Consider the following 12,752-nt stretch of genomic DNA (forward strand, 5'->3'; position numbering starts at 1 on the left):
TCTTTTTTTATTTAACAATTTCAACACTAATTTCAAATCAAATTAGTTTCCTTCAAATGTTTGAATATTCTTCTGCTTCTTGTCGTGATTAAGGAGAGCCCCCGTATGTCATTGCAGAATGGTTGCCAATTTTTTACGACTGCGACATTGTGGTCGTAGGTTCTATAAATGTTGTCGCTATGAGACGAATGGTTGTTATTGGAATGGCAAGATAATAAAAAAACTTTTCACTTCATGTGACAATGTTTATACAAGTAAAAAAAAGTCGTTGGATGCCCTTGTCAAGAATGGAACATGTTAAAGAATTAGACGGTGAATGATATGGCTAAATTGACAGATTTGAATTATGCATCTATCTTAGAGGGGAAAGTTTCAAGCTTAGAGTGAAATTGTATTAAGTTTGGTTAATGTTCTTATGTTTTAGGAATTGGTATGATTAGCAACGCAAGTTCCATTATAATGTATTTCCATCGTTAATGAAGTAAATTTGAACCAAATTTGTTTTCATTTTTGGACCACGTTTGGTGCAGTTTAGTATCGAATTTTGGTTCAATTTTTTTTATCTCGTTATGGTGCACTTTTGTTGCCTTTGTGCCACAGGCTTTTGTTTTTTTTTTCTTTGGTTTAGTTTTGGTAGAATCTAAGTGCCGTTTTGCCTCTGTTTTGTTATAGTTAGGTGCAATTTTCGTAGAGTTTGGTGTAGTTTTTGCTGGTAGAGTTTTTTTTACCAGTTTTGATGTAGTTTTTCTGGTAGAGTTTAGAAGTTGTTTTGCTTTTGGTAGAATGGTGAATAAGGCAGGTTGGTGTTGAAATTGTTAAATAAAAAAGAGGGAAGAAGAAAGAGCTATTAGGGTTGAAGGGAAAAAAATGAGCGATCAATATCCATGGGTCTTTTAATTGGGTTCTGGGTTGTGAGCACTGGAATGGATCAGAGTGGGCAGAGAGAAATTAAATGGTTTGGGGTTTAACTTATCCAATAAAAAAATGTCACGTAATAAATAATAATAATAATATTTTTTTTTAAAAAGGGTGTTAGTTTTAAAGGTAAAAATGGACCAAAAAGGTAGACTGAGGGGTATTTTCAGCCCAATAGGTAGATGGAGGGTATATTTAAACCTTTTCAAATAGTCTAAGGATATTTTTGGCCCTTTTCCGTTAAAAATAACATACATAAGCAAAACAGACATAACAAACAATAACTAAATCATTACATAGTATCCAAAAAAAAAGGCACGGTAACAACAAAATAATGCGATAATCAAGGAAAAGAACAAGTATTAACAAAAATCAAAGGGCAAGAAACTACAAGATTAGTGCTAATGTTACCATGATGCACAAACACAACACTTGACTACCTACTAACCTTCTATCCTAATCCTCAGCATCCAAAACCCCCTAATTATGTAACTATGCAAAAAGTAATATTTGCCACAACCTGATGGACCAAGACAAAAGCCAGCAGATGCTTGAAATTAGTCAAGATGGTATTCAACTCCTAAGTTTAAACTGTAAATTCTCAGAAGAATGCATGATTCAAATGACTACTAACATTCATACCATAGCAAAACCATCAATCCATTTTGGGTGGATGGAAGCAAGGAATATATATGACTCAACTGATGCTGAAGTACCAGACTTGCATCCACTGTCAGTTTTCCATGGAAAATTAGCAAATATCCAAAAGAAAAAATTTCATCTATCACTGCTCTCCCCACAGAACATAATCTGTTTTCAGTTGACCTTCTGTAAAATCTTCTACCGGGAAAATTTAGAAGGAAATGAATCTGCACAATCAGTTTTACTTCAGAAAGGGGATGATTACTGATGGTTATGCATTCCCTCGGCAGAATTACACCTTCAACATTATATTTAGAAATAAAACTAGAAGACTCCCTTGCCTTGCATTATCAAGATAACGTGAAAAAAAATTCACTGTCGACTTGAACCTACTGGTTGGCAGTAGAAAATGTAGCCATTCACCCACCAAGGCGATATGATCTCCCTCTAAATGCTACACCAGGACCGTTATCAGGTTGCACAGGGTTAGTTGTGGCTACACCAGAACCCCTATCAGGTTGTGCAGGATACGCTGTTGCTCCACCAACCCGATAAGATCTCCCTCTGAAAGCTGCACCAGGATTATCAGGTTGTGCAGGAGTACCAGTTGGTGCACCAATCCTCCAACGCATAACCAGTTTATGTCTATACATAATCAGTTAACGAAATTTGCAGGAAAGAAAAAATTCATTTCCTAAATGCAGAAAAAATGAGCATTTTCTTCACCTCTTTTTGTTTAGATTTTGTTAGGTGGAAATCAGAAAATCCAAATGAGCCAGGGGAAACCCAGCAGAAAAAAAAATTTGATGGTCTAGGAAGCATTCAACTGCAATGACCTCTCTGGTGGTGCTCTGTGAAAAGATATAAACATGGGTGATTTCAGAAAGCAGTTAAAAGAACATCTAAAATCTAAATGACCACTGGTCAAACTTGCAATAAAAAGGATACACCCAAATTGGTGTCTTCAGCAAGTTCTTCCCGGTAGCAAGTGGATGCAACACGGTTAAGAAGTAATAGAGATGTCCAGCAATGATCCCCAAGAGATCTGGCATAATTGGTGAACCAAAGATAACATCTAAACCCAGCATGGCCCATGGCAAGTAAAATGCCTGCAAGTTGGATACAAAGAAGCTTTTCACCAATGGACAATAAGATCAAGAACATGAGAACCGGAGAGGCTTGAAATAATTAAATGAAAGCACTGAATCGTACCTTTAGGGTCACAAGACCATAAATGTTGATATTAGCAGTTGGGAATTCTCTACTCCAGACATACAGAAGCATGAAAACCAGTGATACACCCAAGAATGGGGAACGGAAGAAGGGGATTGCAGATAAAGCCTACAGTGAAACAACATATTGAAAAATGAAAGCTTAATTTATGTGTATCAAAGGAACCAAACATCATCTTCATTGTAAGATAGACAGTAGAACTGTAAAGAGGATAGCAAGAGAAAAATGTATCAGGTCTCATCTAAGGCAGACACTAATAGGAGCTCATGTCTTGGGTAATTTACTCTCTATTGTTCTTCAGCATCTACATACCAATAATGTCAAAGCTCCAAATATCATCATCCACAGAAAATCTGCTGTTCGTCTTTGAAAAGGTCCACTCTCCAGTTGCACTCCATATCTCGCTCTAGAACATCAAGCAGCAACAACCATAATTATTTCCAAAAAAAGTAAAAAAGGAGATCCTTTTACATTTCATATCTAATTTCATGTTTTAATAGCGCTCTAGAAAATGATTTCTTAGAGAAACAAGACTTCAAAAGAAAGCTACCACTCAAAAGTTGTGGAGACTTACATCATTAAGAGGCGAATCCCAAAATTAATTGAGAACTCTCCAAGAAAGAAGAAATTTGTAATCAATCTCCATACCTGAAGCAAATGTAGCATCCTGTAATTATTTAAGAAAATAAAACCTACAAAAAGAATTCCATGCATCATGGGTACTAGAACAAGAAACTTTTCAGACACCAGGATCTAGACACATGCATGCTATGCAAAATGGTCATTTTCTGGGCTCAACATCATTTAATTCAATGCAAATTAACAAAAGAACATTAATTACTAGTATCTTGTGTGGAAGTACAGGCATGTGGCACAATCCGAGAATTGTCAGAGTAAGCATTGATTATCAAGCAATACTAGAAATTTCAATTATTCAATGATATGGTGCTTTAATAATAAACATAATCAGGTATTTTCGTAAAATCTATAAAATTTAATCAAAAATTTTCACTTCAAAAACTACATTCTCATGGTTCTCTTCTTCAACATCAGTTCTTTATCAAACAGAATGCAAAAATGATAGTTTGGTAGCCCATTGTCATTACATTTTTCAGTACCTCCTTGATACTGACAAAATATTTATTAATAAAGCAGTACCTCCTAGGTACTGAAAAAATTATATTAGTCTGGACTCAATCAAAAACTACACAAACAAAATCAAGAGGGCCCATGAAGTGAGATATACTAATAGCAGTATTGTCCCTATGCCTAACATAATAAGTTCTGCAAGCATCTAATTTTACAAAAGCACTTTTATTCCTTTCTTCCTTCAAAGCATCTTTTGTTTCCCTCAGGCAATATTTGTCCATATGTTGATGCTTAGGCGGATTAATCTCCAAATCTTCTTCACCTTTCTTTCCACACTATGTCCTTGCCAACAGTAGAGTAATTTTAAAGCTCTGAGGCGTCACCCAACAAACACCAAAGCATTTTTTTTAGAAATAACAACCAAATCAGCCATGTTTAATTACAGTGCAACAAATGACTAACAGTTTCTTCAGAGCATTCAAATAAAATGCACATGTTGCATAAGCTAAAACCCCTCCTCTTTAATTTATCTCGAGTCAAACAACCACCATAGGCAGCAATTCACCCAAAACATGCTACTTCTTTAGCAGCCTAAGATTTCCAGAGCATTTTTCTAGAGCCAACGAATCACAAAACTATGAGTTTGTCGTTGTAGCCATTCATAACAAGATTTTACAGTAAAGTTTCCCGAACTATTGAAAGTCATGTATGTGCATCCTACTTTTACTCTTCAATCTTTACAATCTGCGTTTTCTGTAAAAAGGAAGCTGCTTTATCCAACTCCCAATCATTAAAATTCTTCTGGATTGAAAGTTCCAGCTACCATAAAAAAACAGTCACCAAGCACACACTCTTGATCTAGAACCAAGCTGTAATCGTAGGAAATTGGTTCTTCAACAACCCCTCGTCAAACCATCTGTCAAACCACAATCTAATCTTTCTTAATTCCCGACCTTTAATTTAATATTTTATTCTTAAATGCACAGGTTCCACATAGCCACCGCATTGGGAGAGGTTACAGGCTTAGGATCCCAAAAACCACTTATACAAGAGATTCCTATTGTGCATTTTCAGGTCCCTTACTCCAAACCCTTCTGTGTTTACTCGTTATTTTTTGTCATTTCACCATGTGGAGTTTCCTGTTGTCGACATTACCATCCCAAATGAAATCCCCTCCTCAGCTTGTTAATATGTTACTCCACCTTTGCTAGGATTGGTAATAATGACATTAAGTAAGTCGGTGTACCATCAAAAACATTAGTCAAAATCAATCTTCCACCAAAAGAGAGGTCAATTCCTTTGATTGCCCTATCTGTTCTGTGCAACTGTCGAGTCAGGATCACGTGCTATTTGGAAGAGAGTTGGATAAAGCTCTTTCAAAATGAAATTCCCGAGCCACTTGCTTTCCAGAATTTCACTTTCAGGCCATTCCAAACTTTGAATGAAATTTGTTGAAAGAGCTATTCCCAATATTTGCATGTATGTTTCCATGGCCCTACCCCCCGTGTAGAGAATTATTTTGCTTTTAGTAAACAGTGGTTTAGTTTACCATGCTTTGCTGCAACCAATTCCTTCCATAAGCTATTGCCCTCCATTCCCTATCTCCATAGCCATTTTTACAACATGCTTTTGTTATGCTTGGCTAGGTCCCTGATTCCCAAGCCCCCTTGCAGCTTTGGTCTAACTACATTAGACCATTTAACTAAGTAAAACTTGTGCCCTTCACTGTTACCCTCGCAACGGAAGTTCCTCCATACTTTATCCAGCTGCTTCAAGACCTTGCCTGGCAAAGGGAATTGTGACATGAGATATGTAGGGATACTATCCATGACACTAGAGCAAGTCTTTCTTCCGTTAGCACGCCATTCCCTAACTATGTTCATTAATAAACCCAGGAGGGATCTCCATATACACCATTTTCTTCTGTGAGAAATGCATTCTTCAGATTCAACTGTTGTCGGTCCCAAATCAAGATTAGTTGCTCAGAAAAAAAAAAGATTTTGATAGTCTTCATCTTTGCACCTGGGGAATATGTCTCCTAACAATCAACTCCATAAGTTTGAGTGAATCCCTTAGCCAACAATCTTTCATTGGATCTTTAAATAGAGTGAAGACACATTTGCAGTCAACTAATTTCTTGTCTGGGTGGTGAAGTAACAAGTTCCCAAGTCTCAATTTTTGACAACGGTTTCATTTCTTCAATCATAGGTATCTTCCATTAAGGGTCTACAAAAGCTTCCCACCAATTCAAGGAAATAGACATAGAAGAAATAGAAAAGGCAAAGGCTCTATAAGAAGTAGATAAAGGATTATAGGAGAAAAAAATCAAATAAAGGATGTTGGGTACAAGATCTAAGTCTTTTTCTATGAGCAGTAGGCAAATCTAGTTCATTAGGAAATGTAGCTAACTCATCAGTAGAAGAAGGTGCAGCTTCCCCAGAAGCCATAAGCACTCCTGCCTGAATCCCTCTGTTTGCCCCATCAGTGTTACATTTAAGTCTTCCTATTTGTGGCATTTTCTAGTAGACTGTGGCATGATATATCTTAGGCTTGTAATTGCCTAATTACTGGTTGAAGGAATGTTCCCTCAGTAGGAATGGAATGTAGCCATGGAAATCTGATTTTCCCAGCTGATGTAGAGTAAGTTGAACTTGATATATCATATATCAGTCTGTTAATGTGACTGATCCTCCATGTTTGATTGAATTACTGTTCTTCCACAGTTCCCACGTGAGAATAAATGTTTGTTCCTGTGAAGGTGATTGTGTGTTTGCTTTGTTCGCACTAGGAATTTTGGGGAACTTGATCCTAATTCCTAGTGCTCTTAAATCTTTCTTTATTGGGTATTATCCTATAGAAAGGGTACAAGTTCTATTATCCTCACTCCAGGAGATCCTTTCTAAGCGTGGATGTTACCCATGAGAATCTGAGATCTAACATCATCTTCTAAAAGCCTCTAGAGGACTCTGAAAATTGAATGTTTAAAGTGGTATGTATTAATAAGATAGGCACAACTAGAGTGGCATCCATTATATCTATCACAAGCCAAACCATCATTGGTACACTTCACTTGGAGATCCTAATAATAGTTTCCATAACCCACTTAACTCAGAGTAATAATCAACTCCCCTTGCTTAGGGGCATGAATTTTATTTTAAATTTCAAAGATTTGGGCATCATTACCCTTGAGAGAGTAAGCGCACTTAGTTGAATGCCAACTCTTTCCAACAAAGCAATAAATATTGCTTAGAGATTCGGAGGTGCATAAAATTTAACAGCCATATCATAACAAGGGAACTATCAGAATCTCATTGACAATAGTTAGCATCAATCAGATCAGGTGTTTTCTTTTCTCCAATAATATAACCATACAACTTTCTAGACTTGATTAAACGTGCACAAGAACTTGACCAAATAAGATACAAAACCATCTAGTTTCACAGCACTTATCTGTGAAACAGGATTATTATCCACTCCTTTGTACCCTCCATAGTTTGGACAAACAAAGATCTAATACCAACAAGTGTTCTGAGAAGAAATACTTCACAAATAGATGTCAAGGGTCAACCCATCACCAGAAAAGAATTCTGGAAACTTAACAGTGACTCGAGATCCAGCTGGAACTGTGATTAGACATCAAAACCGTACTGTTCATGGTCGGAAAGTGACAGATTATATGGGTGTGCTTGAAATTCTTGGCCGAGCCCCAAGAAAAGGAGTTCGAAAAAAAAAACTTGTCAGAAGTGGGCTCATACTTCAAGCCATGACTATGACACGTCAAAACTTCTGGTGGCACATGAGGGTGCATCGGGAGGTATTTTCAACAGTGGCCGACTGGGGCTTAGTCGCCTTAGTCAGCTGGATCCTGCGGAAAATTTTTCAATCACGGACAAATTCAAGGAGGGAGAGAACTCGACCTCCTCCCAAAAACCCAACTCTAATGCTGTGCGGGAGGAAACCTCACATCAAAAGACAGCAATGGCTCTGATACAATAAAGATTTTGACAGGGAGAAATGCCTTCTTGTATTTATATGTCTTTACATACCATGAGAAGAGATATTTATATAATGAATCTTATAACTAATCAAGGAAAGACAATCAATCACAGTAAAAGAATATTATATTCATGTTATTATGCTAGGAAAATAAAGTCTCCAAAAATCATGCTATTTAATTAACACATCACCAGTATGATATATTTTGGTGGCTGGTTAGCATTGTAAAGATGTTGACATAATAATGAAATTTCACCAAAATAAGCATATCTACCTGAAAACGAGAGAGTACTAGCTCATATAATAATGCAATATCATCAGGATGATACAATCCCAACTGATATGCAACGGTAAACAGCAGACAAGCAGTTCCATAAGCCTTGCTTATAGGTGGAAGTGATTTATAGAACCTGCAATGAGAAAACCAATTAAATTTTATAGTGAAAACATGGCATGGAAAATCATAAAGTATAAAGCAGAGAAGATCGAATGAAAAATGGCCAAATGGATAAAATATATGGAAAGCAAAAGCTAACAAAGCTAAATACCAAAGGTTATAGGTAGGAGAGAACAGCATCCCATATCTATCAAATATAGTCCAACTCTCAATCAGTAGACGCTAGACACATATATTCCAAACTTTTCCTTTCTTTGGAAATGACATAAGAAATAGATTCTAAAGGATGCCTCACTTGAGAACACGCCACAGATGAATTTCGGAATTTGTACAACATGAAGTTGCCATAGATAAATGCTTAACAATAAACAACAAGAGAATCAATTGGGACCTCACATTTAGGAGGAATCATCAATATTGAAAGGGGAAAACCTCATTATTACTCAAGAGTTTAACGCAGAACTACTAGAAGAGGTAGACTCTGTCAGGTACAATAGATGGCAGGTCATAATGAAGTTGATCGGTCTTTAAGGAAAGAAATGCATAAGGCTTGTCTCTTGCAATTTTTCAAATAAGTTGTCTAATGCAAGATACTCTACAAAGAGGTCGGAATAGGACACAATATATGCTACACACATGAAAAGATGCTGTCATCTCTACCTTCTCTATTCACAGGTGACAGGGATCTGGGAAGTACTTTGACCATTTGGCTTAAACAGTGCAATGCCCTACACCGTCAAAGGTGCCTTAGCAAGCTGGATCAGATGGAGGACAAAAAAACTAGCTAAAAACACGTGGATCTCAAGCCTAAAATGCATTTCGTGGACAGCGGGTAAGGAAGATGCCAGATGTTTTGGCGGAAGATCAGTTTCATGTCATATTCGGAAATACAGATGACCAAGCACGGCTCATTGATGAATATGAAGATAATAATTAGCCTTCAATAAACACAGACACTAGCTTATCAAGTGCTTACATTCTTTTTCCATTTCTTTTGTTGATATAGTATAAATAATTTACATATTGTCATATACAAGTTTGCCCCTTCCTGCTCTACCCCGTGATAATGTCCAATGATTTTAATACTGACAAAGTTACTTCAGCTGGAATGAAAACTTTTGAATCCCAGCATATCACCAACACATTTAAAGGAAGTTGGCCCATGATTAATTTTCTTCCCAAGTATTGAATCTTAGGTTTCAACATGGAGAGTTTCAAACAATAGCTACGGCTTGATTCGAGCACATTGAGTAGAAGATCCAAGTTTGATGAGTTTGAAACTTTGAAGTTTCAGATTGGATGTACGTAGGGGTGGCAAAATGGGTAAAATTTATGGTTATCCGCGCGACTAAGTATTAACCCATTATAAATGGGTTGGTTATCAAAAAATAGAAAATCGTAATAAAGTGGGTTTGGCTGGTAATAACTAAGGAGGTCATCCACTCACCAATTAGGTTGTGTTGGGCATGAATTATGTGTTCCACTAGGGATGCGAGACTCTCTCTTCTAAATTTCTATCTTCCTTCCTATTGTATTCATAGTAGATCACTCAGCCTGATTCTACTTAAAGAGAGGAGGGGCATAAGTTCTACAAAACGTGTATGTTAAGCATGACGATTGGTTCCTTGCTTCAAGACTAGATTGAGGGCATTCTGCCAATAACGTTTGAATAAGACAAAGGCAATAGGCGTCACTGAACTAGGTACTTTCCGACCAACTTCCCGAACTCCAACCAGCTTTTTAGAAGATGTTTGCTGCAGATGTTTCCTATGGTTTACACGCGAGAGAAGACAGTATCACATCAAATCAATATCAATAGAAGAGGTACTTCTAACTAATTCTGTCTAACATTGAATGAACTACTGAATTACATTCTCTTCAATCCCTTCCGGAACCAGCCCTAGACCCTTCTTTTGAATGCTTTTCAGGGCTACTCTTTCAGTCGCAGGTGCTGCTACAACTAATTGATTCTTCAGAATCATTTAAAAGTGGGTCAAATATGGATCAACCTATATTATCCATCATAAAATATGGATAACCCAAGTATCTTTTTTTTTTTATGACAAGGGAAACCCGCAGCCACTACCCTTGGGGTGCGCACAGGGTAAAACCCCCGCTCCTATGCAATAGCTCGCAAACCACATAGGAGAGGTAACATGCACTAGGCAAGCCCGGCACAACGAGCTCGACCCAGAAGGCAAACCCCTTGCTTTCGCTGGCAAGGGGTTTCGAACTTGAGACCTCCAACATAGAAGTCCCAAGCCCAAACCACTGGGCCACCCCGAAGGGTAGATAACCCAAGTATCTACCAAGTGTACTCCCCTTAAATCATGTTTGATTGGCTTAAATATTATTCAGATGGACTTAACTTCCTATAATTTAAGAAAAAATGACTTCCATGCATAAAGGGAAAAAAAATCAAAATTCTCCTTAAATCAGGAAAATATTTTTCAAAACTTTCTTTAAACCTCACCACCCGAAACAGTTCAGACCTGGGATCCGACTCCTGACTCTGACCCGAAGCCCGAATCTTGACCTCTAGACCACTCTTATCCAGAAAAATATTTTCCTTCATACCAAACACACTCTAATGGAGAAAAAGAATAAGAAAAAGATCGTGTAATCTGAAGTACTTATTTCTTTATATATATAATAAGAAGCAATGGATTATATGTATAATATGGGTATCCATATTATCCATTTGGTGTATCCATTTTTATCCATATCAAATATGAGTCTAGTCGAGTTTTTAATCCATTTTCACCTGACTCATTTTCAACCAAACCAAATCCGACTCGACCACCCCTTTTGTCACCCCTAGTTGTACGCTAACCATATGCCTGCATATTCTTTAAAATAAATTGGGTGTGTGCTAGCCATATGCCAATAAACTGAAGCACCCTATTTCATCAGTTAGCTATGGAAGAAAATGTAATGAGAAGAAGAAAGATGATATGGAAGGGGTTGTTAAATAATTAGTGATAATCATGAGATTTTTTTTTTTGCAAAGTGAGACAGCATTATAGGGTTAGGTGTTAGGATACACTAGTGTAAAATCCATCTTAACGTGAAATAGTAAGGAATTACTTTGAGGTACTTTATGGATTAATTATAGTGTAATCAGAAATATTTCCTTTTTTATACTCTATCATATTGTAATCCTTCGTCCTGATCTGTTGGAGTATAGATAATTGGTCGACCCATGCAATTCATTACCATGTACTGGTCGATCCTCACTGTATAACACTCTGGTATCAAAGCCCAAGGCAATATATTCATGTGAAAGCATTTCACAATTATTGATATGCCTTAATTGTGTTGTTTCCCATTGATTCAGGATGTTGATAACAAACATAATGTCAGAATGTGAGTTATCATGTATTGATCCCAATAAGGATTGAGATTGGATGAAAAGTGATGAGGCTCATGCACACTAATGGTAAGTTCCGATATCCTTTCAATGATTAAGCGAGATACAATGGCCAAGCTAATTTAAGCATGCATGAGTGTGACAAAGGCAAGCTTCCGCGCAATGACCTTTTAGCAAGAAGTTGGAGCAAATATGAGTCAGCCAGATACAACTAAATGCTAGTGCCTAAAAGACTCATTGTGTTGAATAATGCAGCGGGTAATCGAGAGAATTCTGAAATCAAATGGAATATGCAGCACAACTCACGCAAGCTCAGACAAAGTCACTAAGGCAAAATTCCAGAGAGCTCAAAAGATTCCACAATTTGACAAAGTTGCCATGAAGGCAGAGAAATGCAAGTAAGAGCTAGGCAAGGTGATACCAGATGACAAAGTTACATGATTAGTACTGAGAATTTCTTAGTCAATTTTGTTCAACATGAAGCAAGTCTCCGATGTTAGAAAACTCAAGCCAAGGCAGAAATCTATTAAGAGGCCTTGAATTTTCAAGAAATGAGCAACTGTTGCTTTTACCCATGCTTTCAGATATCCAAATATTGATGGTTAAATTCAAACATGGAGGGTTTGAACCAATCTAGATTGCTTGATTAAGACATGCTGACTAGAAGATTCAAATTTGATAAGCTTGAATTATGTGAAGGTTTGAATCTCCAAATGGTGTAGTGTACTAACAATATGCCTATAAATTGATGCACCCATTCTGATTTATAAGGCATAAAAGGAGAAAAAGAAGATAATAAGTGAGAGGTAGAGAGTTATATCCTCACACTAAGTTGGGAAGTCGACTGAACGAATTGTAAACAACATTAAAGAATACAATATTTGTACATTTATTGAGTAAATTAGAGTCTTTGTCGCCCCCAAGGCCTAGCTCAAGTGGCAAAAGGTGGAGGATTTGTGGCTTAGGTCGCAGGTTCATGCCCCACACCATGCAAAGCGAAGCCCAGTATTTAAGTGGAGAAGGGTAGAGGGGCGGGCCCATTATCCACCGAGTTTAGAAGGCTGTGATTGGTCCAAAGGGCGGGTCACAGACGGATTTCTCGGTTATCAA

At 37.2% G+C, this 12,752-nt stretch overlaps 1 protein-coding gene across 1 annotated transcript in view; it reads right to left on the reverse strand.

The window, feature by feature from the left end:
• Positions 1–1,260: 1,260 nt before the first annotated feature.
• The window catches only part of LOC102579020 (derlin-1), a 12,690-nt gene continuing 1,198 nt past the window's right edge, over positions 1,261–12,752 (reverse strand). Inside the window, exons 2-7 of the mRNA XM_006338138.2 lie at positions 8,150–8,285; positions 3,365–3,438; positions 3,103–3,196; positions 2,770–2,898; positions 2,506–2,666; positions 1,261–2,202 (exon numbers count right to left, since the gene is read on the reverse strand). Coding sequence (XP_006338200.1) covers positions 1,977–2,202; positions 2,506–2,666; positions 2,770–2,898; positions 3,103–3,196; positions 3,365–3,438; positions 8,150–8,285 — 820 coding nt within the window. The 3' untranslated portion in view covers positions 1,261–1,976. The remainder of the gene's footprint in view (positions 2,203–2,505; positions 2,667–2,769; positions 2,899–3,102; positions 3,197–3,364; positions 3,439–8,149; positions 8,286–12,752) is intronic.

Source organism: Solanum tuberosum, unplaced genomic scaffold, assembly GCF_000226075.1.
Source record: "Solanum tuberosum cultivar DM 1-3 516 R44 unplaced genomic scaffold, SolTub_3.0 scf00003, whole genome shotgun sequence".
Classification (NCBI taxonomy): Eukaryota; Viridiplantae; Streptophyta; class Magnoliopsida; order Solanales; family Solanaceae; genus Solanum; species Solanum tuberosum.